The 27,694-nt window shown below is 42.5% G+C and overlaps 1 protein-coding gene across 2 annotated transcripts; it reads right to left on the bottom strand.

Annotated features, from left to right (window-relative positions):
• Nucleotides 1–2,572: 2,572 nt before the first annotated feature.
• KPNB1 (karyopherin subunit beta 1) lies at nt 2,573–26,187 on the bottom strand. 2 transcript variants are annotated; one of them, XM_077779376.1, is made up of 20 exons: nt 26,010–26,187; nt 22,651–22,851; nt 21,526–21,678; nt 19,444–19,503; nt 18,506–18,595; nt 18,044–18,154; nt 17,139–17,240; nt 15,092–15,316; nt 13,547–13,738; nt 12,649–12,779; nt 10,888–11,035; nt 10,504–10,575; nt 8,934–9,078; nt 7,644–7,726; nt 6,835–6,942; nt 6,325–6,468; nt 6,110–6,215; nt 5,364–5,478; nt 4,205–4,366; nt 2,573–3,303 (listed from the first exon to the last, which is right to left on the bottom strand). In XM_077779376.1, coding segments are annotated over exons 2-20 (2,196 nt in total). In that variant the 5' UTR covers nt 22,699–22,851; nt 26,010–26,187; the 3' UTR covers nt 2,573–3,302. The 2 variants fall into 2 exon arrangements, with proteins under 2 accessions (XP_077635502.1, XP_077635501.1); XM_077779375.1 differs by lacking the exon at nt 26,010–26,187 and having other exon boundaries at nt 22,651–22,795.
• Nucleotides 26,188–27,694: the final 1,507 nt, after the last annotated feature.

Raw genomic sequence — 27,694 nt, 5'->3', positions numbered from 1 at the left:
GGGGCGTGGAAGTAGAAATTAAAGACACACCGCAAACCATGTAAGAAGCCAATTTTGGAGGCGCCATTAAACAAACCAGATTAGCCTGAAAAATATGCACAAGACAGAGCGATCTCCTGCGGGTTCAGAAGCACTTGGAACAAAAACCTCCTCCCCACCACCTTCTCACCACCGCGCCGTAGGCCAGTTATTTTCACTCATTTCTCATCACACGACGCAGCGTCCGTTTTTAAGACCAATGTGTCCTTCCTTTTCCCCAACTCACACTCACATCTATCACCACCACGCGCTCGTTTCTTTCAAACCATTCATTTCGCCTCCGAGGTGACACCGTGTGGAACCAAAAATGAAGCGGCAAAATGTTGAAAATAAAAATAAAGCGGACTTTATTTAGAAGATAAAGATGGTGGTATCAGTTTTGGTTAATAAAGTTGGGCTCGAGTGTTTGTAACAGGTCTTTAATGCCATCACAGACTGGCATGCCAAGGGCATTCTGAATGCCAATTACAGACTGACAGGTGTTTCAAAACCAAGATGCTATCAAAAGCTGATGGAGTTGAGATTTCTCTTAAAAGTCGGACTAACACACTTCTTAAATATCAGAGTGACTAGATTACTTGGTTCTGAAAGTGAAAACACTACACTGAGCACTGCCCCTCCTTTTCTGCACAAGTCCCTACGGCAATATTACAGTTGCCTCTGACAGTCCAAATTTCAACATTTCAACAGAGGGGAGCTGAGGGGAACTGGGAAAATGAAAAGCAAAATTAATAAATGTAACTGATACAGGCAGCTGCCACTTGCGGCAAACCAAAGCCTAGTCCGATGCCCATTTGCTTCACATTTGCACTGACATCTTCCCAAGCGGACGGTAACTACATTCTTGAAGGAATGTGCCAAGACTAGGGTGGGGAAGGCCCAGACAGCGAGTGGACTGAATGCAGTTCACATCCAGTTGCCTTCGGTGGTACAATCGATAATCAGGACAAACGCCCAGACTCTGGAAAACCCACTAGCCAAAAAGTAACTAGGAAAAGAGGATTAAATGCATAACCAGTGTAGAACGCCTGTGAGGCACCAAGACCACAGTCCAACCAGCCCATTTTCCTCCTCTCCATCACTGAATGGATCTGGGAGAAAAGCGTTAATAACAGCACTTGTCAACTGCTTCCCTGGAACAAAACATGACAAAACACACGGAAGGTTTTGTTTCCATTACGGTTCTCGGTGTACTTTATTCTCCTGCTGCTGTCTAGCTAAGCAGCCCACACAGGACAGAAATGGGTAGCACTGAGGAATGATCAGATTTTTTTTCTCCCCAAGATTCCTGCCCCCTCCCTAAGCCCTGACCAACCCCTAATCTATCAGGAATGGTTAGTGTATCACCCTCTCAAGAAACGATTGACATTTAAACTGGGGATTAAAGGGTCAGGTCTCTTCTTAGGCTTAGCAGGTGGTACAAGCTCTTTATTCACAACGGAGTCTTTCCTTCAAACACCTGTTTTTTGTGTTTTTTTTTTTTTTTTTTTTTGTACACTGGTTCATAGATCGGCACTTGACTTTGAACCTGGCACCAAAAGGCACAATATCTGATACCCTGTACAAGAGCGATTAGAGATGCTGCCATCTGGATGAGCAAAACCGAGCCAATCCCACTTATGAATGGAAGGCTTGGATGGGGAGGGGAAAATGGCAAAGAGAAAAATGTAAGCCCACGTTTTTTGCTCAAATGGATGTGAAAGTGGGAATTTAAGGTCTTGTTTTTTTAATCCTCTGAATACCAGGAAGCAATTAAAAATCTTCCTTGGTGTTTTTGAAAGCAGCATATTCAAAATGCCAGCGAAAACTACTAGTAACTGCAAAAACTGAAAGGGGATCAAAGCTTACTGACATCCCTCCTTATTGCTGAGATTCTAAACCCAAATTCCGGGTGCCCTGTTCCCTTGTAAAAGGGAAAATAACGAAGTCTGACTTATGGTTCTCATAGCACATCACACTTTTAAAAAAATATTAAAGTGTGTGACCAGGGGAATGTTTGACACCATTTTATTAATCTTCAACATCAGTGGNTATATATATATATATATATATACTTGTTTTTTGAGTTTTGTTGATTATTTGCTTTTGAAGGGCAGCAAGAGACCAATACCACATTGTAGTCAATCAAATAAAAGAGAACAGAAGGCCAAGCAGTTTCCAAATGGTTATTTTATCAGATTGTTTGAACATTAAATTTATCCTCATTTGCAATCCAAAATAGTTACCTGAAGTTTGCTGTGTGTGTGTGTGTGTGTGTGTGTGTGTGTGTGTGTGTGTGTGTGTGTGTGTGTGTGTGTGTGTGTGTGTGCGCGCATGTTTACTTTTTTGTGTATTTGTTTTTAAACTCTTTGGCACAATTTTCTGGGGGTGTTCAGACTGCCACGATGCATGTCAGGAGAGACCTTTTCTTTTGTGCTGCCACTTCTGAGCATCTAAATTTTGGTTTGTTTGGGTTGTGGCTTTGTTTTGAAGTCTGCGTTCTTTATTTGTAACAATTGTATTTTAATTTTTTCTAGATCCTCTAACTCCAGAGTTTNTTTTTTTTTTTTTTTTTTTTTTTTTTTTTTTTTTTTTTAAACACATTTCTTGTGCTGCATCAGTAGACAGAACTTCGGTTAGTTTTATGAAATGCAACATCTAACCCTTTTTTTTCTGGGAAAAAGAACTGCAATGACTTGAAGTTGAGAATGTGGATACCGCCTCACTCACACACACTCATTCTCAGACTGTAAGGAATCCCTCACCCTCCTTTTAGCCGGCACGCGTACAGTACCGTGTGGCAAAGATACACCAAAGGTGGGCTTGAGACCCAGGCTCCATCTTTCTTATCAGTAGCAAAGGCCAGACTGCCTTTTACAACAAAGCACCACAGCTGAACCCAGTCCCTCCTCCTCTCCCAAACCAGTCACTCCACTCGGCACCGGCCAAAAGACAGAAAAGCTAGTCCTAGCCTGTCCTGGGAAGAGAGAACTTTCTTTTTTTTTTCCTAAGCAAGTAAATCCATCGTTTTTCTCTTTTCCAAGATGGCCGACGTTATGGTTTTCTACGAAGTCAGTGCTTACTTAGCTCACTAACAGCGCTGCTGTTGGCGGCTGCGGCTGCGGCCGTGGCAGGATTTTCAATGTGGTGTGTTTTCAAGCCTCACTCACTCATCCTCTCATTCCCAAACATTCAGCATCCGTGCACACTCCTCACTTCCGGGTTTTTCAAAAGATTGGAGATTTCCAGTGGGGGTCTCAGGTTATCATCCCAATGGTAACAGATCTAAAAATAGATGGAAAACAAGTCAACTTTGAGATCACATACAGCTGGAAGAGTCAAAAGCTTCTGATTCCTACAAGTAAGTGCTCACAAGCCAGAAATGAATTTGTCTAGTTTGTCCCAATAGAAGAACTAATTGTTTTTCTTGTCTTCCTATGTGCCAGCTACCTGCTCTCTCCATTAGCACCTAGATTAGAGGGTGGGAGGAAAGCTAACAAGACAAAACTCAAAATAGCCAATTTTATTGAGATCTCTGGAATAAGACAATAGTATGTAAGAGCTGAAAAACGTAAAGGAAGACTACATTTGAAAGCAACGGTCAAGGGTGCCTGGGTGGCTCAGTCAGTTTAGCGTCTGACTCTTGATTTCAGCTCAGGTCATGATCTCACGGTTAGTGAGCCCCTCTACAATGACAATGCAGAGCCTGCTTGGGATTCTCTCTCCCTGCCTCTCCCCTCCCCTCTCTCAAAAATTGAAAAGAAAACAAAAAGCAAGGGTTACACAACTCTTGACTTCGGATATCCTCTGTAGAGCTATGCAGCGTNAAAAAAAAAAAAAAAAAAAAAAAAAGAGCAGGAGAAAGAAAATACTGGGAAAATGCCATTACCAATGACTTTATTAGGACCCCAAATCACGTGGAGCCTTCACTGAATTCTAGTTACTTAAGTTCTGTTCCTCATCAGCACGAGAAATCAAGTATTTGGCTCAAGGAAAGACTGAGGATGCCCAATCCTTCCACTAGTACAAGCCTGAGGAACAAAGGCTTGGCTTAAAAGCACTTATATGGGAAGGGATACAAAACAAAACACCCCGGGAAAGGCAGCCCTTGTCGCAATAGTCTGAAGGAACTGTGCCTCCTCCCCACGAGAGTAGAAGAAAGAGGGCAATGGAGACGAACTCTTACCAAGCTTGGTTCTTCAGTTTCCTCAGTTCTTTTGTTGCCCATGTAGCAAGGGTTTTTGCTTTGTTAGTCTTCGATCTCCGTCCTTCAGTTAACAGTTCATGGATCATTGGCCTAGCTTCTACTAATTTCAGTACGTCCTTCCCAAATGCTGTACACAAGTCCCTGTGCAGAATAAACACACCTGACAGTCAGCTCCTGGCCCCAAATTATCATGTTTTGAGCCTTCCAAATCAGTGCTAAGCTAGTTGTGGGTTTTCTTTGTATATGTATCTGCTTTTTAACATTTATTTTGAGAGTGTGAACGGAAGCAGGTGAGAGGCAGAGAGAGGGAGAGACAGAATCCCAACCAGGCTCCAAGCTGCCAGCACAGAGCCTGATGCAGGGGCTCAAATTCCTGAACCGTGAGGTCATGACCCGACCTGAAATCAAGAGTCGGACGCTTAACCGACCGAGCCTCCCAGGTGCCCCTGTGTTCCCCTATTTTTTAAAGCTGGAAGAAATGTTAAGGGTAAGTTGAGCACCTGCCCTCACCAGGTGCACGAATGAACTCTGGAGAGAGAGGACTGCAGTAGGTCCCCCAACTAACTCACGGTTCCTTCTTCTAACGATGCCTCACACACTTTTCAACAGAGGAGGCTAGACGCAGGCAATTTGTTAACCAACCTCAGAATGTGGGACAGACAAATGCCTGCTGTTGCTCCTACACCTCTGAGAACTCGCTTCATAGAGTTTAACGAAGAGAAATTAGAAACCTGGAGAGTCTGGAATGAGACTAGAGCTAAGGTCTGGAATAAATTCTCCTCTGTGAGAACTCATAACAGGACACCATGGGCTCTACTGAAGAAAGAAACACCAGGGCACCTGGGTGGCTCAGTCGGTTAAGTGTCCAACTCTTGATTTCAGGTCTGACCATGATCTCCTGGTCTGTGGCACTGAGCCCCATGCTGGGCTCTACACGGACAGGACAGAGCCTGCTCGGGATTGCCTCTCTCTGCCTTTCTTCTCTCCCCCACTCTCAAAATAAACACACTAAAAAAGAGAAGCATCCATGTCAAAGAAGTACGTAATCACCATCCAGGCTACACTCAAAATTGTTTATCACCTGTCTTCGCATTTTCCAAAAGTTCTATGTAGCTACTGGAAAGAGAACATCACCTACCCTATCAGTCCAGCAGCACAAGCTACTACTCCGTCTGTATGATCCTCATCTCCAGCAATGTGGTCAATGAAAGACAGAATAAATTCTACTCTGGGTTGTACCAGCATCACATCCGCTATAAAAGAAAGAGAAAGTCTGATGAAGCTGTCCCACCCCTGGCAGGACTACACCCCTCATTTCAAAATTTCCAAATACACTATCCCCCCAGGAGACTGGTTTCAGGTCGCAGCTTTAGTTGCACATGGTCACACCGAACTATTTTCTGAAATTAAGATGTCATTTTTCACATCGATACAAGAGGCAGATAGTCCCTTTGTTACAAGCAGAAATAATAGAGAAGGAACAATTGGAGCCTTTCCTCTAAGCCTGTGGTATCAAAGAGGTAAAGGACGAATATTTCCCCGATCAGTAACAGAAACATCAGGTGCCAGAGGAAATCTGATCTCCCAGTCCTTTAATTCAATCACACTGGGGGTGTGGATGTGCTCACAACTGCCACTCAGGGCTGGTGTAGACGCCGACCAGCACCAGAGCCTCGCAGGATCCCATCCCTTACAATGCTCATGGAAGGGAAGACCTGGCAGCAGATAAAGAGGAACAGAAATATTCTCTCCCCAAAAGCAACTCTTTTCATCAGGGCACTATTCCTTCTCCCCTTCCTTTAAGTCCACAAGCGACAGAACTAGAGGCATCGCCCCTTTGGCTAAGTGAACTCTGGACTAAGTCAACTGGGCTGTATACTCAACGGTGCACGTTCTCCTGGTCTCCCTTCAGTCCCTGGACAATTCCAGTATAGGCTTCCAAGCAGCCTTCCCGCAGCTCATTCAGATAATCCACCATGTCATAGTCCGACTGTAAGAGACAAAACAATGTCCATGATTCAAAGAAGCTTTAGTTGTAGGGCTGTCAAAAACCCCCCTCATCCAGTCAGGGCTGGACTTAAAGACAGCTTTAAGCGTACCTTGTCCACCTGGGCTTGGGAAGCCTGCTGAAGAGTATTCAAGACGACCTCTAGATATTTTTTAAACTCTCCACCAATAGCAAGCGCAATATCACCGAACACGGACAGAATCTGTGGCTTCACAGACCTGTGGACATTTTCGTTCTGACAAAAAAAGAGAGAAAAGCAAATTAATAAAAGTCAAAACATGTTCCATCCAAAGGTTATAACAAACAACTACTAACTTGCTGTGTACAGACCACAATTAAGGGTTCTCTCTGAAAAGAGGGATTATGTATATTCTTCACTGGCTTCCCTGCACCCCCATTCCATGTAGCGAGCATGCATTCCTTTAACTTTACAACCTTACTTTACATAATGACTTTGTGAAAAGGAACAATTCCTTTCTTCCTACATCTACAGGTAATCTTCTGGCAACTTAGAGCTCCCTCTCACTAAGTTTTTAATCATGTTTCCAATTGACAATTTCTTCAGATCCTAGTAGACTGGCTTGTGCGTGTGGACACTCACCCCCAGGTTCTCCAGGAGGAGCTGCATCACCTCGTCACAGAAAGGTAAGATGTTGGACTGCAGGGCGCGGCATAAGTCTCCCACTAAGCCCACAGCTGCCAAACAAACCTGCAAAGAATCCAGGAAATGATCTCCCAAACAGAAAAGGCCAACTGCAGGGTAAGGCATTATTATTATTTTTTAAAAATTTTTAAATGTTTACTATCGAGAGACAGAGCATGGGCAGGGGAGGAGCAGAGAGTGGGGAAGACACAGAATCGGAAGCAGGCTCCAGGCTCTGAGCTGTCAGCAACAGAGCCTGACACGGGGCTCGAACTCACAAACTGCGAGATCATGACCTGAGCCGAAGTCGGATGCTTAACCGACCTGAGCCACCCGGTCACCTCAATAAGGCATTATTTTTACTTAGCTGCTGCTCCTTTATCACCTGAGCCTAGAGTGGACAAAGAAAACATTCTACTTCTCAGAGATTTGCTCATTTTAACAACCAGTATGGCAGGAAAAGAACTAAGACACCCAAGGTTATCATTAAGAAATGACAAAAATGACAATATTCCCCAGGAACGATGGTGACAAGAGCCAGGTGGTTAAGAAAGAGAAGGAATAAGCCCTGCTCTTAGGGCGCTGTGCTGGTACATCTAACATCCTGGTTTTTTTCATGGACTACTTCTAGTTCACACACTCAGGGCAACAGAATTGGGTAGCTTTGCACCCAGGGACAAGGCACTGAGACTGCCTGGATTTGTACCACCATGACTGTCCGGTATAAACGAGAATATAAATGTATTCTACCGAAAAGCATAGACTACCTGGTACTCAGCATAATTTTTCAATCCAATGCCCAGGAAGGGTTTAAAGGCCTCCATGTACTTTAGGAATTCACCACCCAAGACTGCAAAGAAGCAAACTGTTAGCACCAAAGGATATCACAGAAGTGAGCAAAAATAACCACTCCAGCTCTCCCAAAACGTATTCACTCCACACAACAGGTTGGGTGGAGCGTGCAATAATTACCAATTCTCCCATGAAGACATTAAGGGTGTCTCCAACAAGCCCACTTCCTAAGTGCTGCAAGAGCCTAACTCTTATGCCCTGAAGATAATGCCAAATCTCCACGGAGTGGGATTTTTCACTTTGGCTGAAAGAAATTCAAATGGTTTTTTTTCCAAGGAATGTCAGGGTAAATTTTGAGTTGGATGAGCCAACAATACTAACTCTTGGCCACCTCTTCGTCGGGTTGTAACACACCTTCTCTGGCAGCCAGCTTTAAGACAGAGTCCGTCCCTGGGCAACTCCATCAAGGACTTATTTAACAAGCCAGTCAGGGAAAGCCAACTGGGCTTCTTTCCGAATTCACCACTCCAGGAGTCATAATGAACTGCCGTGTCCTGTCAGGGCAGTTACATGGGGCCAGATCAGTTGAACATATGCTCCTTAAGCTGGAAATAGGTCTGGTCCTCAGAGAAGTAGTCCTCAGGTAATGATCTTGGTAATACACCTTACAGGCCATCCCTGAAGAAGCATTTCAGGTTTCTGAAGTGCTCTTTACTGTGCTTTTAAACGGCCCTTCAAAGAGTCTGAAGCAGACATGACTCCCCCAAAGCAATTTTGTATAGTCAGACATAGAACAACCAGAAAACCAATTAATTCCTAGAGCTCTCAATGTTTCACTCCATCCCATACAAAGGACCATGATGTGTCAACCTGGAGTCTGAAGCATTACAACTTGAACCAGAAGGTAGCAAGTTCCAGCAAAGAAAACAGAAACCTTTCTTTCCTCCTTCCTTGAAAGGAGCCAAACCTGAATAAAGCAAGTAGACTTTCAGGGGAAAAAGGAACCTGACATATATGGGGTAGGCGATAACAGTTTTCACCCCAAAACACTGCCAATCTGAGCTGCAAACTGGCCTATTTATTTGAACGAGAGTGGCAAAGCAGGTACGTACAAATTCATACTTATGTTTAACCCAACTCTGCACTCAAGTCATGCCCCAGTAAATGAGAAGACATGACCATGCTCTCTGTGGTCAAAAATCCCCCCTGGCCTTTGAAACTCCCATGCCCTAAAGACGCTCCTTGCCCAATTTTGGCTCACTGACCTTCCACCAGGGTGCTAACTGCCATCAGGGCATCTTCTTGCACTCCCCCAGACCCAGCTGTGCTTTGGAACATCCTTAATAGGGAGGCCATGACCACATCAGAGATCTGCAAAGCATCTTGATGTTGCACTTTCCGGAGAACATTCTGTGAAATGAACAAGAAAGAGTTCAGGATCTGTTGATTCTAAAGCCTCCAATCAGAACCCTATACATACCTTTCTAAAAAAAAAGAAAAAAAAATCCATTAACTCCCTTGACTTTTTTTTTTTTTGGAAAAACCAAATATACTTTTTGTAATCAAAAGCTTCACAGTGTAAATCACCTCCAACAAAACATGCATTTTAATATCCCTTCTATTTCCCAGTTCAGAATGAACACGAGATGATCTTCCATGGTACATAAAGTCATCTCTTCTCCAGGTCATTCATTGTCTGATAAAACCATCAGCAGACCCCACATTCCAATCTTCCTGGAATGGCAGCTGAATTTATTTGAGCTTTAAAAAACTATAGGTTGTATTATAGTTTCTACTCATAAAACAATTCTTCCTATATTCTAACCTATTTACAGATGCTGGCAAAGAAATAGCTTTGAAAAAATAAAGCCAAGTGAATTATCCTAATTCAATATTCCTCAAACCTCACTCCTTAGCCTTTAATTTGTTTCAACTAATGTTACCAGATCATTCCTATATTTACCAGATCTAAGGAAAGACCTTAACAGTCAAGCTTAAAAAAAAAAGTTAAGTTTGGCTATGAAAGAAAAGGGAGTTCACAGGGAAGATGACCTAGTTAGCCTCACTCATACTAAAACCTAGTACCTATGTAAGTAAGCATTAGACAATTTCCAAGGTTTTCCTGATCTTTGGTTAAAAAAGGGAATAGCACTTCAGCCACTCCAGGAGTCCAGTCATGAATGAGTGTCGTTTGATTTTCGGATTCCTGGTCTCCCCTCAAAAGACTACTCTGAATAACAGGTTCTAAGACATAGATTATAATAAAGCTTCCCATAGGAACTTTTGTTTCAAAAGATGGTAGAAAAACTCAAGGCTACATTTTCTAGCCGAGTGAACCATAGCTGGGGACCAAATCTGGCTGGGCTACACTTGGACAACCCAATAAAATCCAAAGACTGCAAGCTGCCAACACAACATAGCTATACAGCTGGGAGGACCATCATAAAACCAGTAGTTTCCTTCCCTAAACTGGGCAAAAGACAAATTCTGCCTTTATGGACAGAATAGGGAAAACTCTCTCAATCAACCACAGATAAAGGCTTTCAAGAACACTTTTTTTAAATTATTTTTTTAATGTTTTATTTATTTCTGAGAGAGAGAGACAGCATGAGCAGGGGAGGGTCAGAGAGAGAGAGGGAGATACAGAATCTGAAGCAGGCTCCAGGCTCTGAGCCAGCTGTCAGCACAGAGCCCGATGTGGGGCTGGAACCCATGAACCGTGAGATCAAGACCTGAGCCGAAGTTGGACGCTTAACCGACTGAGCCACCCAGGCGCCCCTCGAAAACACTTTCTGATCAGCCTGAGAACTGGTAAGTGACAGAACACCACTGTACCTGAAGAGTTGCGCAGAGCAAAGACTGGAGGTCATTGAACTGGATCCTATCCGACGTGCTTTGGATATGTGACTACAAAGAAAAGAAGATCATCATACTCTGAATAAACACCTTCTAAAAGAGCTCTGAACTTCCTCAATGCTTCCATTTTTGCTGGGTTTGTCAACCATTAAATCATCTCTGGTAAGGTTAATGTAGGAAACAAACTTAACATATGTATACGGTGTGATGCGTGCACATAAACTGGGATGAGCAATGCACTTAATGGAGCAATTTGTGTAAGCCTTACACCTCTCTGAGAAAATACAGATTTACATGTAAATATAAACACCAAGAAGAGAGACCATGCCCTACCTCCTACCATGCTGGAAAGCCCAGTCTCACCTCCATCTGGAGCACCTGCTGCAGTCGCTCCATGATAACCAGAGTTGTCTTCTGCACTGCAGGGTAACAATCCTTGGCACTGTTTTTCACAATTTCCATCAGAGATTCATATGCAGAACTCCTCAGGTTGTTCTGGTGTCCATCAGGTCTGCAAGGAACACACAACAACGTTAAAGTCTCACCTGAGAAAGAAGAGAGTTGTTAATGACACAGACCTTGTTGCAAAGAAACTAAGGATCCTATGGGGCACCTGGGGGACTCAGTCAGTTAAGCATCTGATTTCAGCTCAGGTCATGATCTCCCAGTTTTTGAGTTTGAGCCCCGCGTCGGGGAGCGTGCTGACAGCTCAGAGCCTGGAGCCTGTCTTTGGATTTTGTGTTTCCCTCTCTCTCTGCCCCTCTCCTGCTCACACACTTTCTCTCAAAAATAAATAAACGTTTAAAAAAGAAAAAAAGAAAAAGAGGATCTTAGAAAGTGATATGGTTGCAAACGTGGTTTGAGTTTGACAACACAATACAACCAGGACACAAATTTTCAACTGTGAAGCCAATGGCTACCTTCGTTATGGGTCTCCAGGCCTACTTAAACTTTAGAATGGCTCTTTGGGAAGGGGCTAAAATTATAGGGAAAGAAACTAGTTTAAAATGCTGAAGGGTGCCTGGGTGGCTCAGGCAGTTAAGCGTCCGACTTTGGCTAAGATCATGATCTCATGGCTCGTGAGTTCGAGCCCTGTGAACTGTGCTGTCTGCGCTGACAGCTTAAAGCCTGGTTCAGATTCTGTGTCTCCCTCTCTCTCTGTCCCTCTGCTGCTCTCTCTCAAACATAAGCATTAAAAAAAAAAGGGGGGGGGTGCCTGGGTGGCTCAGTTGATTGAGCCATGATCGGCTCAGATCATGATCTTGTGGTTCCTGGGTTCAAGCCCCGCGTCGGGCTCTGTGCTGACAGCTAGCTCAGAGCCTGGAGCCTGTTTCAGATTCTGTGTCTCTCTCTCTCTCTGACCCTACCCTGCTCATGCTGTCTCTCTCTCAGAAATAAATAAAACAGTAAAAAAAATAAATAAATAAATAAATAAATAAAACAAACCCAGCTTCTTCCTAATGGTTCCTTTTAAGCATGGCTTTAGGTAGAGCTCATACAACCAAAATGAAAGGTTATTCCAACTTCTAGCCCCATAAAACTACATTTCACGGGTGCCTGGCTGGCTCAGTTGGTGGTGCCTGTGACTCTTGTTCTTGGGTTTGTAAATTCGAGCTGCACAATGGGTGTAGAAATTACTTAAAAATAAATCTCTACTTTTTAACATTAAAAAATTTTTTTAACTGTTATTTATTCTTGAGAGAAAGAGACAGAGCACAAGTGGGGGAGGGGTAGAGAGAGGGAGACACAGACTCTGAGGCAGGCTCCAGGCTCTGAGCTGGCAGTCAGCACAGAGCCCATCATGGGGCTCAAACCCATGAACCGTGAGATCATGACCTAAGCCGAAGTTGGACACTTAACCAACTGAGCCACCCAAGCACTCATGTATTTTCTTATTTTATTTTTTTTTCAAAGCCCCAACATGGGGCTCAAACTATGACCCTGAAATCAAGGGTTGCATGCTCTGACTGAGCCAGCCATGTGTCCCTTTCTTATTTAAACAGTGTCCCATAAGATTCTCTTAATGCTTTCTGTTCCTATGATTAGGTTAGACAGATGCCCCCCTACACAAGGCAAAAGGAGCTGGATGCAAAGATACACCCGCTTCTGGGTGCGGTCAGTCACCTGTCTGTGGTCTCCAGGAGCTTCTGAACTATGAGTTCAAAAGAAGAAGAGAGGCAATAGGTAGCTGGTTCTTCCTGATCATCAGCCACATCTGCAGCTTCATAAGCAGCTTCAGCCAGACTCGAGAAAGCCTTCAACAGAGACACAGTTAATATTAGTCCTGAAAAGAACCCCTCCCCAGGATAACCTCCTTTTTCTTTAACACGCCATGGGTGGGGGTTCCTTTCCAAACGACCTAAGAATCAATCACTCAATGCCAGTGAATCCTCTCAACTTTTCCTGTCAAGGTCCTCAAGATGATCACTTAACAAGAGGTATCCTTAAAACTAAATATTTACTCATGTATTTATCTATTTATGTCATTTGTCCCACTCCAACCTCTCTCCGTAGCAGTGTCCTTTCATCTACCACAAATACCTGCCGCTACGTCATTTCTTTTTCCACTTACAGAAAGGCTTTTAGCCCCACTCCTTCCTCATCTGAACTTCCTCCCCCACACCCCCAAAGGTCCCTAATGAAATACCTTCAGCCTGCACTGACTCAGCACTTGGGCCGCCTACTTTTGTCCCCTTCCCAGCAATGGTACTTTTTATAGCTTGCAACTCTTTACCTTAATCAAAAATTTCTTGTCCCCAAGCAACTGAAGAAAGAAAACCAGGTCCAGACAGTTTTCCCACCGGGTTAGCATGACTGTTCTAAATGGTTTGGGAACCAGTCACCATGAGTCAACAGCTCCCACTGGCTCATGCAATTGGCATCCCCCAGATTTTAAATGAGGAAGGAGATGCTATTCAGAAAAGGCCCTCCAGTGAGGTAGACCCATCTCTCTCCCACACCTCCCACCTCCCTGCCAGGGGCTCAGCCCAGCTCCATAGCTCAGTGGAAGGAAAAGCCTTACCCAGCACACATTTGAGGCCACTCTGGGCTCAGCACTGAGGCCCTCAATCAGACACTGCAGCAGCGGGGTCAAGTAGACATCATTGATGGCAGCTTCAGGGAGCAGCTCACAAATTCGGCCCACAGTCCACGCAGTTGTATCTCGAACAACCACACTGGGGTCTTTCATTAATTCTATTAGGGTGGGCATAGCCTGCAAACACAGCCATTATTAGCAGAGCAAAACAAAGATCAAGATTCATGTTGACTGATACCTCAGAGGAGAAAATGCTGACGGTTGGGATTTTTCTTTAAAAATTTTTTTTTTAGTAATCTGTACACCCAATATAGAGCTCAAACTCCCAACTCAAGACCGAGAGTTGCACGGTCTTCTGACAGAGCTACCCAGTGGCCCCCTGATGGCTTTGGGTTTTAACCCAAAGCATAGAGACCATCTGTCATTTTAAAAGATATGTCTGTCCTATATTGAATAGTATAATAAAATTAAAAGGAGAAGTGAAACAGTCCTCTCTTCACCAAATCCCAGCAGAGAGTTTCACTAAACGTCTAGCAGGAAAAAGCGTCCAGCAGACTTCCACTAAAATCACTTAGGTGGTGCACCTCCATAAGGCTGGCTCCACTGGGACAGGCTGAGTGCCACAGGCACTACACTCAATTCCAATGGACTCTCGGATCATGTGTGATAGTAAAACACACTAGTTCTACAAGACTTTTCATTACACAGATATCATTTTGTCCTCAGGACAGAATCTTCACATAAAAATTATGGGGACGTTTATGATACAGCAGTAACTGAAAACACAAGTCCTAAGAGTGCTGCACGGGAAGACGTCCATCCTGTTGCACCCGCGTATGTGCACACAGAAGACAGCTACACAGCTCAACACTAAGAGTTAAGAATGCTATTCCTTCAGTAATGGGAGTAAAGGAGACTTTTTCTGCATTTTCTCAAGTCCTGAGTTTTGTTGACAATCCAGAAATAACCTCTGTGGAGGAGCACGTATAGTTTGTTCTGAAAAAAATTCTTTTAATGTTTTATTTATTTGTGTGTGAGAGAGAGAGAGAGCGAGCGAGCGAGCAGGGGATGGTCAGAGAGAGAGGGAGACACAGAATCTGAAGCAGGCTCCAGGCTCTGAGCTAGCCGTCAGCACAGAGCCCGACATGGGGTTTGAACCCACCAACTGTGAGATCATGACCTGAGCTGAAGTCGGACGCTTCAGTTTGTTTTTAAAATAAAGGCATGCTGGATGGGGCGCCTGGGTGGCTTAGTCGGTTAAGCATCCGACTTTCGCTCAGGTCATGATCTCGCGGTTCGTGGGTTCAAGCCCTGCGTCGGGCTCTGCGCTGACTGCCAGCTCAGAGCCTGGAGCCTGTTTCAGTCTGTGACTCCCTCTCTCTCTGACCCTCCTCTGCTCACGCTGTCTCTCTCTCTCTCTCCTAGAAATAAATAAAACATTAAAAAAAATAAAATAAAATAAAATAAAGGCATGCTTTTGAGTAAAAAGCTCGAACAATAAATATCCCACGGAAAAGCCCCCAGCCTCACCTGTATAACTAGTGGTTTGAGCTGATTGGGCTCTGGTCCTTCCAAGATACAGCCAAAAGCCATTACTGCTGCATCACGGTACCGCCAGTCAGGGTTCTTGATGTGTTCTTTAATGAAGGGGAGGACGTGTGGGACGATGTCATCTTCACAGCAGGTAGCCAGAAGCATAAGACACACACCTGCTGCTTTGCAGGGGTTCCAGTCGTCATCGTCGTCATTTTCGTCCTGATGATGAGAATGCGGCACTAGTTCTGTTTTCGTTCAAAGAATCACTTCAACTCAAAAAAAAAAGTTTCACTAACTCCAAAGATCTTCTGGCTACTCCCAAATGTCGTTGGAACTTAAGTTTTGGGGACGTAAATAAAATATAAGACTTGTATATATACACCCATATATATACATATTTATAAAAAATACTAAAATTTATTTATTTTGAGCAAGAGCGAGCGCACATGCATGAGAGCAGGGGAGGAACAGAGAGAGCAAGAATCCCAAACAGGCTCCATGCTATCAGCGTGGAGCCCAATGCAGAGCTTGATCTCACAAACCAGGAGATCATGACCCGAGCCAAAATCAAGAGTTGGACACTCAACAGACTGAGCCACCCCATAGAAACCTTTATATTTTAATCTCTTCCGTAAAGATTCATCAAAGCATAGCCTTTGTTAATTAAATAAGATGCAGATGGAAGGAAGTCCCACTTAGTACTATACAAGGACACGGACAAACGTCCACTACATGCAACAAGGATGGAACTGAAGCGAAAGGCAGAGCAAGAGTATACACCATATGATTCTAGTTAAGTAAAGCCCCAAATCAACCCAAATTAATCTATGATGGTAAAGATGAGGGAGGGAATGAGTAGGAAGAGGTAAAGGAAGCCGTGAGGCGGCTTCTGGTGTGCTAATAATTACTATAGTTCAATGAAAAGTTAAACCAAAACCAAAGTCAAAACCAAGATTCCACTCGGATTTCTCCGGAAACTAGAATTCAACGTCTAGCTTCCTTATTGTGGCTATTCACGCCACATAATCAATTTAAGGTAGGCTACCTTAGGCACCTTCAGAATTTTACGTACCTAAAGAATTATTTGTTCCCAAATGCAAAAAGGACAACAAAAATATACAAAAGCGAAGACACTAAGGTCACAACGTAAGAAGTGACTGTTAAAACTGAAAGAGGAGATGAAAATTTGAGAGAGCTCCCAGTGCACTTCAAACCAAATACATCTCTACTTATCTTTCGAGATTGTTGTATTCAAAGTCATGTACTTCCCTAAAACCAAATAACTTCTCTGTGTACAAGGAAATTCTGCAGTGCTCAAAGGGACAGCAATGTTTCCTCAGAGCACTCCTAGCCCTCTGGCAATATTTTACATGCGTCAGGAGAGAGGAGATACAGAATCCTTCCAAACACCATACCAAGAAAAACTGTCATGCCTGAAATTAAAGGGAACAATGCCAACCAAAATGTACTTCTTATAAAATAAGCTTCTATGTTTATACATTATATCTATCTTTATGAAGTCATCACTTTTACTTTGTCCTGAATCTTATGGATGTTAATGATCATGAAGGATTGGAAATTTCTTCCATGGGTTGGAGTCCTTCATTGGGATCTGAGTAATTCTTATCCAACCTCACCAGCATTTTAAAAGTAAACATACATACTGTGAACTCATGAAAACAATCCAGATAGTAGCAGATATTTATAGTGGCCTAAACGAGCACATCTCTCTCGCTAACCTGTACTGCAACTTTCACAGCGTGGTTACCCTGCATTCTTATGGACAAGGTAGCATTCAAATCAGAGCAGCGGATGTAGCTCATTCGCCATCAAGACCGAAGTGTTCAGACCCAGTTCTCCTTCATCAACAACTCAAGAGTCCAGAGGATCTTAGAGATTCATTTAGCCGTTCCTGAGTCAAGTATAACAGAATACCAACCGGCTAAAGTGGGGCCGAGTTCCCTTGTGGAAACTGTTCCGCAGCAAACTAATCCTCAACAAGGTTTCTGGCTTCCCTGGCTAGATCGGCGAGGTAACTCACCTGTTTGGTTAGTGTCTGTGTGAGGATGGGAACCAGGTACTGGAGTGCTCCCTTGGCATAAAACTTGCTGGTGTGCTCAGGAGGTCGTCCTTGTTCAGCTGCCTGAGGAAAAACATAAAAGCGAATTCTGGACAGCGGCAAACAGGAGGATACTAGAAGCACACAAGAGCAGCTGCCCAGGGGTCTGTACAGAAATACACCTAGCAAATGTAACATTCGCTGTGATCTCTGGAGGTGCTCACTTTTTGGTCTACATCAATGGGATTCTTTTAGGCCATACATATAAATCTACCTTAAAGGACCAAGGCAATCTTAAGAACTATATTCCTTTATCACAAGCTCAATTCGTATTAACAAGATGTCATCTAACTAACCTTTGGACCAAAAGATGTACTTAGTTTACGTAATGATGCCAAAAATAAAACTGCTTCTTGGTGTGCAAGACAAGGAAGGCTGGAAACAAAGCTTGAGTTCAAAGATGGCCAAGTGCAGAACTAGCCCCTCCGTCTAGATCAAATTCCTTCACCAGAGTTAGTAAACTATCAATTATGCCTCCCGTGCTTGCATAAGGACTTCCAAAAGGAAATAATTCAGCATCAGACATCACCTCATTAAATGGTGACTGCCTGCTGCCCCCTTGTGTTCACGGTACTAATATCAACATTTATAATAAATCATGCCTGGCTGACTGGTAAAGCCTGACACGCCTCATTAAGGGTCTGTCTCCCTCCTAAGAATCTCTGGCTGGCAGAGAAAGAAAATCTCTATAAATGGAGACACCCTCTAAGCCCAGTCACAAAATAAGGCCTTCCCAGAGGAGACTAATGCCTACAAAGGAGCTATGTCCCAAAGATGAGTCGGAGAAACAGCTCTCTCCCCCGGCACCGACTTTCTCCCAGGCTCACCTCAGAAGCCTCAATGGCCAAGTCCATTTCCTCATCACACACATTGGACCAGAATTCTATCCCCTGTAGGGCTACCTCATCAATGTCACTTTTCATTGCTTCAATTGTGATCTTAAAAGAAAAAAAAAAAAGACACCGCAGATCCCAAGTAAGTGCTAGTTCAAGTTAGACCCCCACTTTTAACCACAGACATTCAAGTGTCAAAAATGTAGATTTATGAATGCTAGGTCTGAAAGGAACGGCAGAAACAGGAAACTGATTTTAAAACTACACTCTTTACCAGCAAAAGATAGTACAAGTCTTCTTAGCACATTAGTGATGAGCGCAAACATTAATACTCAGGACTCCAGGAATTTTGATTTCATAACATTAAGTAAAAAAATTACAGAAATGACAAGACTGCAAGAACAATGGGCTTCGCAACTAGCTACATGCTCAAATACGCAAAACAGAAATACTTACAGCAAAAAGAGCGGGACCCATATATGTCTCCATGTACTGATAATACAAGGACATTATCTTTACCAGATTCTGTAAGGCAGCCACTCGTACCTTTTAGAAAGAAAAGATTACTTTGCTATTTAGTTTAACAAAGTAGTCTGACAAAGACATGTAACTACTTCACACAAATGGACAGTAACCTATAGGGTCAGTTGAGGTACATCTGGGTAATGTCATCATTTCCCAAAACTCAATCTCTTCCCTTAATTTTTTTTCACTATCCCTGTTTATGTTTCTTTCCTTCTTTCCTTCCTTCCTTCCTTCCTTTTTTTACTTTAAAGGTGCCTGTCGAACCTATGGTAAGACTAAACTCACAAATGCCACTCAGACTGGATGTTACTCCCACCTGTTTCCAGGGTCAAGGTTTAGGTTACAGCAATAGCAAAGCTGTTTCAATGGCTACAATGAAAAACAATCACTTGTGTAATCACAGCAATCAAGTAGTAATGTTGATCAAAGACCATTTCTTCCTTAAACCTTTTATAAGACCACAGCAGCTTGCATTACATTAACTTTCCAAGTCCTGTTTTTTCTTCTTTTACGAAGAACAATGTTAGATGCTAGCCAAACCTTATTTCTGAAATCACCTGATTCCCAAACATTTATTTTTTACTTTTTAATGCTTATTCATTTATTTTGAGAGGGAGAGAGTACAAGCAGGGGAGGGGCAGAGAGAGAATCCCCAGCAGGGTCCATGCCGTGAGCATAGAGCCTGACATAGGACTCAAACTCACAATCCGTGAGATCATGACCTGAGCTGAAACTAAGGGTCAGACGCTTAACCAGGTGAGCCACCCAGGTGCCCCTGATCCCCAACGCTTCAAACTACTATGCTAGAGATGGCATTTCCTAGGAAAGACAGAAGACAGATTTTTTAAAAAATCTGACCTCATACTTACCCTTGTATCCGGACACTGTGTGGCTTCACAGACCACCTGCATAATAAAGTGCCTCTCGGACTGTAGGAAGAATAGAAATAAAGAGAGTAAGAGTACACACCACATATATGCAGAGTCTAGACTACCTCCTTCAGGGAAAGCCTAGCACTCCCTCTGGGATCCCATAACCCTGAACCAATCAAGCAGCTTCTCCCTGACATAGGAATGGCACTATGAAAGCTATATAAGAGTTTGCCCCCAGTGTCTATTATGTGACCTGCCTTCTAAAGAGGTCCCTAACCTTTTAATCCCCCAAATGACCTTCACTAACAAGACTCAAAGGAGGAAGTAGATAGGAAAATGTAGGTCACAGAGTTTAAACAAAAATGGTTAAGAAAAAATCCCTACATTAGGAAAATCCACTGCTTTATATTTAAAATTTGAGAAATCAAAAACATCTGCTTTACTTCAGAGACAAATTTGTTTTCTGAGGTGGCAAATCCCCATCAAATGTGGTATGACACCAGAGAACAGAGCCATGAACTTCTCTCTACTATGCTAAGTCTTCTGAAACGTGAAAGGAACCTCCCTGCTTTGTCCACAAGAAGACCAAGAAATGGCAACAAGCCCAGCTAAAGTATCAATAAACATATATACGGAAACACTTCCAGATCATATAATCCAGCAATTCCACTTGAATATATATCCCAAAGAACTGAAACTAGGGCCTCAAAGACCAGCAGCATTCACAACATCCAGAAGATGAAAGGAAGCGACCCAAAAGTCCACTGACAGATGAATAAACAAAACATGATATACACCCACAACAGAACATTACTCAGCCTGAAAAAGGAAATTCCAACACATGCTACAGCATGTATGAACCCAAGACATTGTGCTAAATGAAATAAGCCAGTCACAAAAAGGCCAATCAAATACTGTATGACTGATTACACTTAAATAAGGTATCTAATCAAATTCATAGAAACAGAAAGTAAGAGTGGTTGCCAGGGCCTGGGAAGGGGAAAACAGAGAGTTATTTAACGCATATAGTTTCAGTTTTGCAAGACGAAAAAGTTCTGGAGACTGGCTGCAGAACAACGGGAATATATTTAACACGACTGGATTGTACACTTAAAAATGCTTAAAATGTAAATGTTACATCATTGTCTATTTTAACAACTTAAATAATATGGGAAAATACTTTCAGGCAAGATAAAAACTTTATGTATTAATTTTCAAAAGCACCTTTCTAAGGAGGTATGAAATAGTTCAACTTCTATAATTATATTTTTAATTTTTAATGTTTATTTTATTTTTAAGAGAGACAGAGAATGAGTAGGGTAGGGGCAGAAAGAGAGAGAGAGAGACACAATCTGAAATAGGCTCCAGGCTCTGAACTGTCAGCACAGAGCCTGACGTGGGGCTCGAACTTATGAATCGGGAGATCATGACCTTAGCGGAAGTCAGACACTTAACCGATTACGCCAGTCAGGCGTCCCTATAATTTTTTTCAAGTATACTCTATGTCCAACATGGGGCTCAAGCACATGATTTCAAGGTCAAGAGTTACGTGCTTTAACAGCCAGTTGTCCCCCACCCCCTTGCTTTCTTTAGAAAGAAAGAGAGTAAGAGAATTTTAAGGAGGCTCCATGCTCAGCACAGAGCTGCCATGGGGCTCTATCCCACGACCCTGGGATCATGACCAGAGACAAAATTAAAAGTCAGATGTTCAACTCACTGACCCACCCAGGTGCCCCCCACCCTTACTTAAAGTAAGCTCTACAACTTCTGTATTATTTTTAAAATCTCAGAGCATATCCACATTTTGATCTGGAAAAGAAAAACCTTCGGTCAGAAACACTTCAGATCACATTTACCCCAAAAGCCTCATGAGAAAAGGCAAACACCTACTCCATGACCATTTCTCACATAACACAAATCATGAATGGAAAGGAGTGCACCTAGTAGTACTTTCTAAATCAAAAACCTAAAACGAAACGAAACAAAACAAAACAAACCCCCCAAAACAAAAAAACAACTCTCATTTTACTCTTACTTCTCACCTTCTGAACCCATAACTTTTTGTCAAAAGAGACTCACCTCTTTATCAAAGTTTGCTTTGGTGAACTCCAGTGAGTTCAGGAGTGCATTAGTAGCCGCCAGCTTCACATTATTACTGGGCTCTTCTTTCCTCATCCCCTGGATTATGGCAGTCAGAATCTCATTGGATTTATCCTGTAGCTGCTCTGGGTCCTGAAACAAGCAGAGAAGTGCAGGGAGTAAAATAATGAGCTCATGACTAATCAGCAGTCCTTTTAACTGTGAAATCACTCGAGTGAGTATCAGGACTTTTCTCTGATCTCTTTCCACCCATCTCCATGCGGAAATCCCTCAAAATATCCAAAATCCAAATCACCTCAAGATATCCCAAGGTCTAGTAGTCCAAAATCAAACTGAAACAAGGGTAAACTCATCAACTTCATCTGATTTCTTAGCATGGCTCTGGGCAGGAGATAATGCTGACTTTTTCTTCCCCCCTTCTGTGCAAAGGGAAATGGCAGTCTGGTGGTTTTTTGAGTCTGTCTGTACCGACTGAAGTAAAGCTTCTGAGGACCAAGGATCAACACCTGGGCATGCCATCTAGGCAGTCTAAATCCAGGTAAAGTGCTGTGGACGTCTTTGCCTCATCCAGTCTGTATATGAAAACAGACACCCAGGGGGGTAACCTCGGCAGCAGTCAGAGTCCCTGGAGGGCTGCATTTCACAAACTATGCTGTGCCTATGCGGGGGGGGAGGGGGGAGCGGCTAAGCCAACTACATCAAGGGTTGGCAAACTGCTTCTGTAAAAAAAGTAAAATAAATGAAAAATAACAGTGTCCATAGTATACAGAGGATCTTGGGAAAAGAATCCAGGTCAGGGATGTTCCAAGACCGAGAATATCCTCTTTGAAGAGTCTAGACTCTATGCCTCTCCAAGCCTCTCCAAGCATACAGATTTCTAGTCTTTAGTTTGCGATCCTCAAGTCTCTTTACTTTAGGGCATGATTAGCAACATGATAGACTAGCTATCCAAATATAGAATTCTAGATTATAAAAAGCAGTGCTACCTGCAAAAACACTCTGTAGTTTTCTCCATCATATAATAAAGGACAATCCTAATACCATGCATGTGACAACCAGAGGGTATCAGAGCAATGTATGTTAGATACTGAAGGCAGTACTTACTATATCTTGGCAAATGTAACCAATAGCTTCCAATGTTGACTCTTTCATGTGCTCTGTGCTGTTGGGATTTGTGACATTGGCCACCAGCTGAGGAATGAGCTCTGGCCACTGGTTCACTGGGATCTCTGCACAAGCAATACCAGCCACACATTGTGAGGCAGAACTAGGCCGGTAAGTTTCTGTGCCCAAAGTCTGCAAAACCTGCGCACACACACACACACACACAAAATAAGATGAAAGATATCAATTTCTAATGATATTTGAACACATTTTGCCTACCACCACACCTCTTGTACCAGTCTGCATTTTCGGCCACACGTGAAGGTAGAAGAAAAAGGCCCAAACAATATAGTCCGCTGTCAATAAACAAAAACAAAACCAGCCTCAGCACTAACACCTGCATAATCAACACTGCCCCAGAGCCTAGAAACAAAACCAACCACCCCCTACTTCTAAATGGAATTCTCCAAAGCCAGACACCTCACGTCAACATTCAATGCAATGTAAGAAAACAACAGTCAGAAGGGGGACGTTAGAAGACAAGAGAGATGACAAAATTCACCTTCTGGGCTAGGCGGATGCTCACAGCCTTGTTTTGTGGACAGAAAATGTGGGCTTTGAGAATGAGGCTAACTCTGGGACATTCAAATGGGTCTGATTCACTGTAGATCACGGTCTAGCCTGATTCAGGGAAGAGATCTTCACACTCATAAAATGTGGAATAAATCCTCTTCCCTCTGGTCACTGACAATTTAGCACCCTGGGTGACTTTCATAGAAAAGCCCTGGTCAGGGAACATCACTAAATGCAGACACAAAGTTAATGCCATTACCAACACCCAAGAATGAATCCTTCTTTTAACTTCCAATCTGGAAGGATTTGTTTTGTTTGCCCAAGAATCAGAGAACTCTTCTCTCCACTATCAAGAGATACCAAGTACTAGTTAGATATGCCCATTAAAATGAGACCGGCTTTTATTAAACAGGTTTTGTTTGAAATGATTATCATACCAGGATTTATGTAAAGGGTAAAGGCACACGTACAGATAAAGGATGAAGCCACAACTGACCCAGGGTTAATCATTACCACAATCAGCTAATTCAGTCAATGAACTCACTAAGAATCACCAGTCCACTCAAAAGGCAAACAGTTAACTGTTCCTGGCATGAACACAGGACAAAGATTAGCTGCCAGATATTCAGGCCAGCTCTGCTGACTGGGTCAGGTCACTGAGTATCCTGCTTTGTAGCTAATAATAATGAACTCCCCATCTTTCCCCCATACAGTATATCATCATCCCTGCCTATCCCCACTGCCGACAGCTCTGCCCAATAACAAACTGTTCTGATGGATTCTAAATGAAGGTTCTGCTCTCAAGGGTTACCAGAGCTGGCATGGACTTTAACAAAGACTGTATGTCAAAGACACAGAGCTGGGAAGCAGGGATGAGATGACCGGTCCAAAACAGCAAGGGCTGAACAGGTATCAACCCATGTCTGACGAACAGTTCCAGTTCAGGATGCTTTCCCCCTATACCACACCATCTCCTGGTACGGGGCAGAGGGCACCGAATCCCATCATTAATTTTATCTTTTCTCCTTTAAATTGCTTCTAGAAAACCCTTAATTAATATTACTTGAGGTGATTTAGGGGCCACAAATGTCCAACTCCTAAATACAGAAAGGTTTTTCTTTTTTTTTTTTCTTTTTTTGACCTGGGGTAATCCTAAAAATACTCATTATCAGAAAGAAGAGAAAAAAGGAAGTACCTCTCAGCGGCGTCCAAGACCCACATTTCAAAAAAGAGAGCCATCAACACTGAAAGTACTAATTACCAGAGGTGCTATGAAAGGGAAAAAAGGCCACATCAACCGCTTTTTTTTTTTCATGCAGAAGGGTTCAACAACACATATACAAAAGCTTACCCAAATTTTAAGAAGTGTTAAGAGTGATGTGCCAAAAAAAGAGTCAATTACCGTTCTAATCAGGTCTCCTCTCATTTACTACTGCGGAATTCAAGGAAGAGAAACTGAATGGGCGCTACACGCACCAAGATTTCCAGTGACTGATGAATGGGCTTCATTTATATCAAATTACTGAAGGGAAGATTAAAATGTTATTACATAAGCAGACCCAATGTGGCTAGAAATAGCTCTACATATTCCAAAAAGGATTCAGAATAAGTTGGCTTTCATAATCTAGTTCTCAGTCATGAGTACCTTCGTGGTATATTAACAGTCAGAGGGACGGGTATATTAACTTGAGAGAGAGGTTATTGCCTCCAGGGCCACAAAGTTACCTAATGCTGACACCTAGAGCCAGGAAACAGTAACTATGATGTGTAGAACCATGACATGTTCAGAGTACACACTTAGGAATTCCCCCCACACCGGTTTCCCCCTAAGTACCAAGGACCAACGGCTTGACTTACCGTTTTTAGTGCCTCATGCATGTAAGACAGACCACTAAGAACCTCATTAACTGGGGTGGGTGGGGAGGACATCTGGCCACATATTCTGAATTTTTTGCTGCAGCTAGAATTATGGATTTTAATTCAACAACAAAGACACAAGAACTCCATGATGCAAGGGACATCCTACTTTTCTCAAAACTCATCAGTCCACTCTCTGAACGCCCTGATTAAAAGCCAGATGTTTCTAAGGGAAGTTGTCCTGTTTATTAAGTAGAGAAAAACATCATTAATATCATACTCTTAATTCGCCAATTCTCTGGGCTTGAAAGGCCCAGGACACAACTTAGTTCCCCTTTGAACCCCATACTGTGCCATGACTAAATCACCAAGCAATGAGAATTACCTACAGCAGAAATTCTACAAGAGCAGGGGGTGGCTATGAAAAAAAAAAACACTTTGGAAGACAGGAATATTTACAAAATACTAGAGCCTAAGTCTGAAACAGAATCTCTGGAGGAAGCACAGATATATACTGTTGTTATACATTCCTAAGTGATTCTGATAGTTCACGTTCTGGAACCACCAATTTGTATACTGTGTCAATTAACAGATTCTACAAATTCTGGCATCTAATTCAAGTTCCTCAAACTGCTGTTTACCTTAGTTCTGAAAAAAAATTCCACTGCATTCATTGATGGGAAATGATGGCACAGTACAGACAAGCTGAACTGGGAAAGAAAATTTTAATCAAATACAATTTTTATCTTCAAGTGGAGCAGAGATCTCAGAAACTTATTACACTGTCAGCTCTATCCTATGTAAACGACTGAACAGATCAAGGTGTTTCTTGCAGGGGGTTCAGGAGGAGAGGATGGGGTAGGGGTGAAGGGATGGATGTATCTTGTTCCCTAGGGCTAACAGGACCAAAAGAAGATGAAGTTACTTACATAATTCTTGACTTCCCGTCGAGCATTAGCATCAATCGCAAGCCACCTCTGCTGATATTGTGCCTTGATATCTGGATCTTTAGATGTCAAAGAGTTCTTGATTTGTAGACCAGCTGCCACTCTGGCAACCTGACTGTTTCCTGGATTTGCCAGCACTCTGGACAGTTCCACAAGGAAAGTGGGCTATTAAGAGAAGATGCATTTGTGAATGAAACGATCTCTCGGGAATTTCACCAATCAAGGATAGCTTCTGGAGCACCAAAGCACTGGGGGAAACTTAAGTTTTTCAGGCCATATCATGCCTCAGAAAATGTTACAATACTATTTCAAGATTCCTATAAAAATGTTACATATTACACAAGGAAGTCACCCATCTTCCCTGCAGCCTTAGCATTTAACAAGGAAGTACAGATTTTCCTATCGACAGAATTCTTAGCGCCCAAATCTTCACATTAGGTCTCCCAGAAAAAAAGAAGTTTGACCATCTAGTAGTCAAAGGATTCTTCTAGGTAACAATGCCGGATACTCAAGAAATATTTGTTAAACGAATGAATATGTTAGGACAGGGTAGAAAGTAAAATTGTCTAAATTAAAAAAGAATCTTAGTCCCAGAAGAATATTCAGGGTGGCTTTTGATCTCACATATGCAGGTAATCTTCTATAACAGAGGTAAATACTTAAAATGCTAAAACATAGATTTAGAAACCTAGTCCTCTGTTTTAGCTTGAAGTGCTCAGCAAGAGGGGAACAATGAAAAAAGACAAATTGGAAAATCTGATAATATTTAGAAACGGGAAAACTGAAAAGATAAAAACGTCAAGGCAAATTTGCCAAGAAAAATGACTTTAAGAGTCAACAGTTAACACCCGAAAGGCTCCTATACATTTTGGACTTGAACTGTTCACTAAACATAATGCATTTTTGAAAAGCTTACTCAATCTTCTGTAATGCATAGGTCCTCTAAGCTACTTCCTCGGTTTAAAAATTTTAAGACACACTCCTCTTCCCTACAGGAAGCTCTGTCCGATTGGAAAAGTTAACAGGAAAAACCAAAAGCAGACAGTTTCTTACCACTACCAAGGTCTGCAATCACAGCAGAAGGTAATTCTTAAAGGTTTTATTAATTACATACCATTAAAAAATACTAGGAATGTTCATAAAGAAAATGTTAGGAATAAGACAAATCACTTCTTGTGAATTAGCAGAAGCAGAAGAAGGAACATGCCCCAAATGGAAGTACTATTACTGGTCTTGACTAGTGGAAAAAAATCCTTTCTATGAAAAATTTAAGGATAAAAAGAGTAGTAAAAACTAGCACATAAGAGGGGGAGAGAAAGCCATTTAAGGTAGTTTGTGTAAAATAAACCTTGTCACTTTTTTTGCTTATATTTTGCCTAAACAACAAAGGGACACGTTTGGTTACGCTGTTACTTAGACTTATTTTCTATTACCTTTAAAAAATGTCAAGTATCGTCTACCTTTCCACCTGCTCCCCATCCCCCCAGTAGGAGGGACATCAAAGAGAAACGTTACTGCCAGAGGTGGTTTCAACCAATCCATCCCATGTTTTTATACCGAGGTCCAGTCTAATGGCCTTTATCTTCATTTTTTTCTGTACCCCTTAAACTTGAAAATACGAAAATGAGGAACTTTCCTCTGTGATTTCATCTAGAAACAGGCCCGAT

This window comes from Crocuta crocuta, unplaced genomic scaffold, assembly GCF_008692635.1.
Source record: "Crocuta crocuta isolate KB4526 unplaced genomic scaffold, BGI_CrCroc_1.0 scaffold68, whole genome shotgun sequence".
Lineage (NCBI taxonomy): Eukaryota > Metazoa > Chordata > Mammalia > Carnivora > Hyaenidae > Crocuta > Crocuta crocuta.
This window is presented reverse-complemented; position numbering and strand designations above follow the sequence as displayed.

Excerpts from the sequence above, each read along its gene's own strand:
- KPNB1 (XM_077779376.1), bottom strand. The coding sequence starts at position 22,698 with ATGAAAGAGTCAACATTGGAAGCTATTGGTTACATTTGCCAAGATATA. Across the intron at positions 18,155-18,505 it reads TGGGTCCCGCTCTTTTTGCT|ATCACAATTGAAGCAATGAA; the intron begins GTAAGTATTTCT and ends TTTTCTTTTAAG. Across the intron at positions 6,943-7,643 it reads AAAATTATGCTGAGTACCAG|GTTTGTTTGGCAGCTGTGGG; the intron begins GTAGTCTATGCT and ends GATTCTTTGCAG.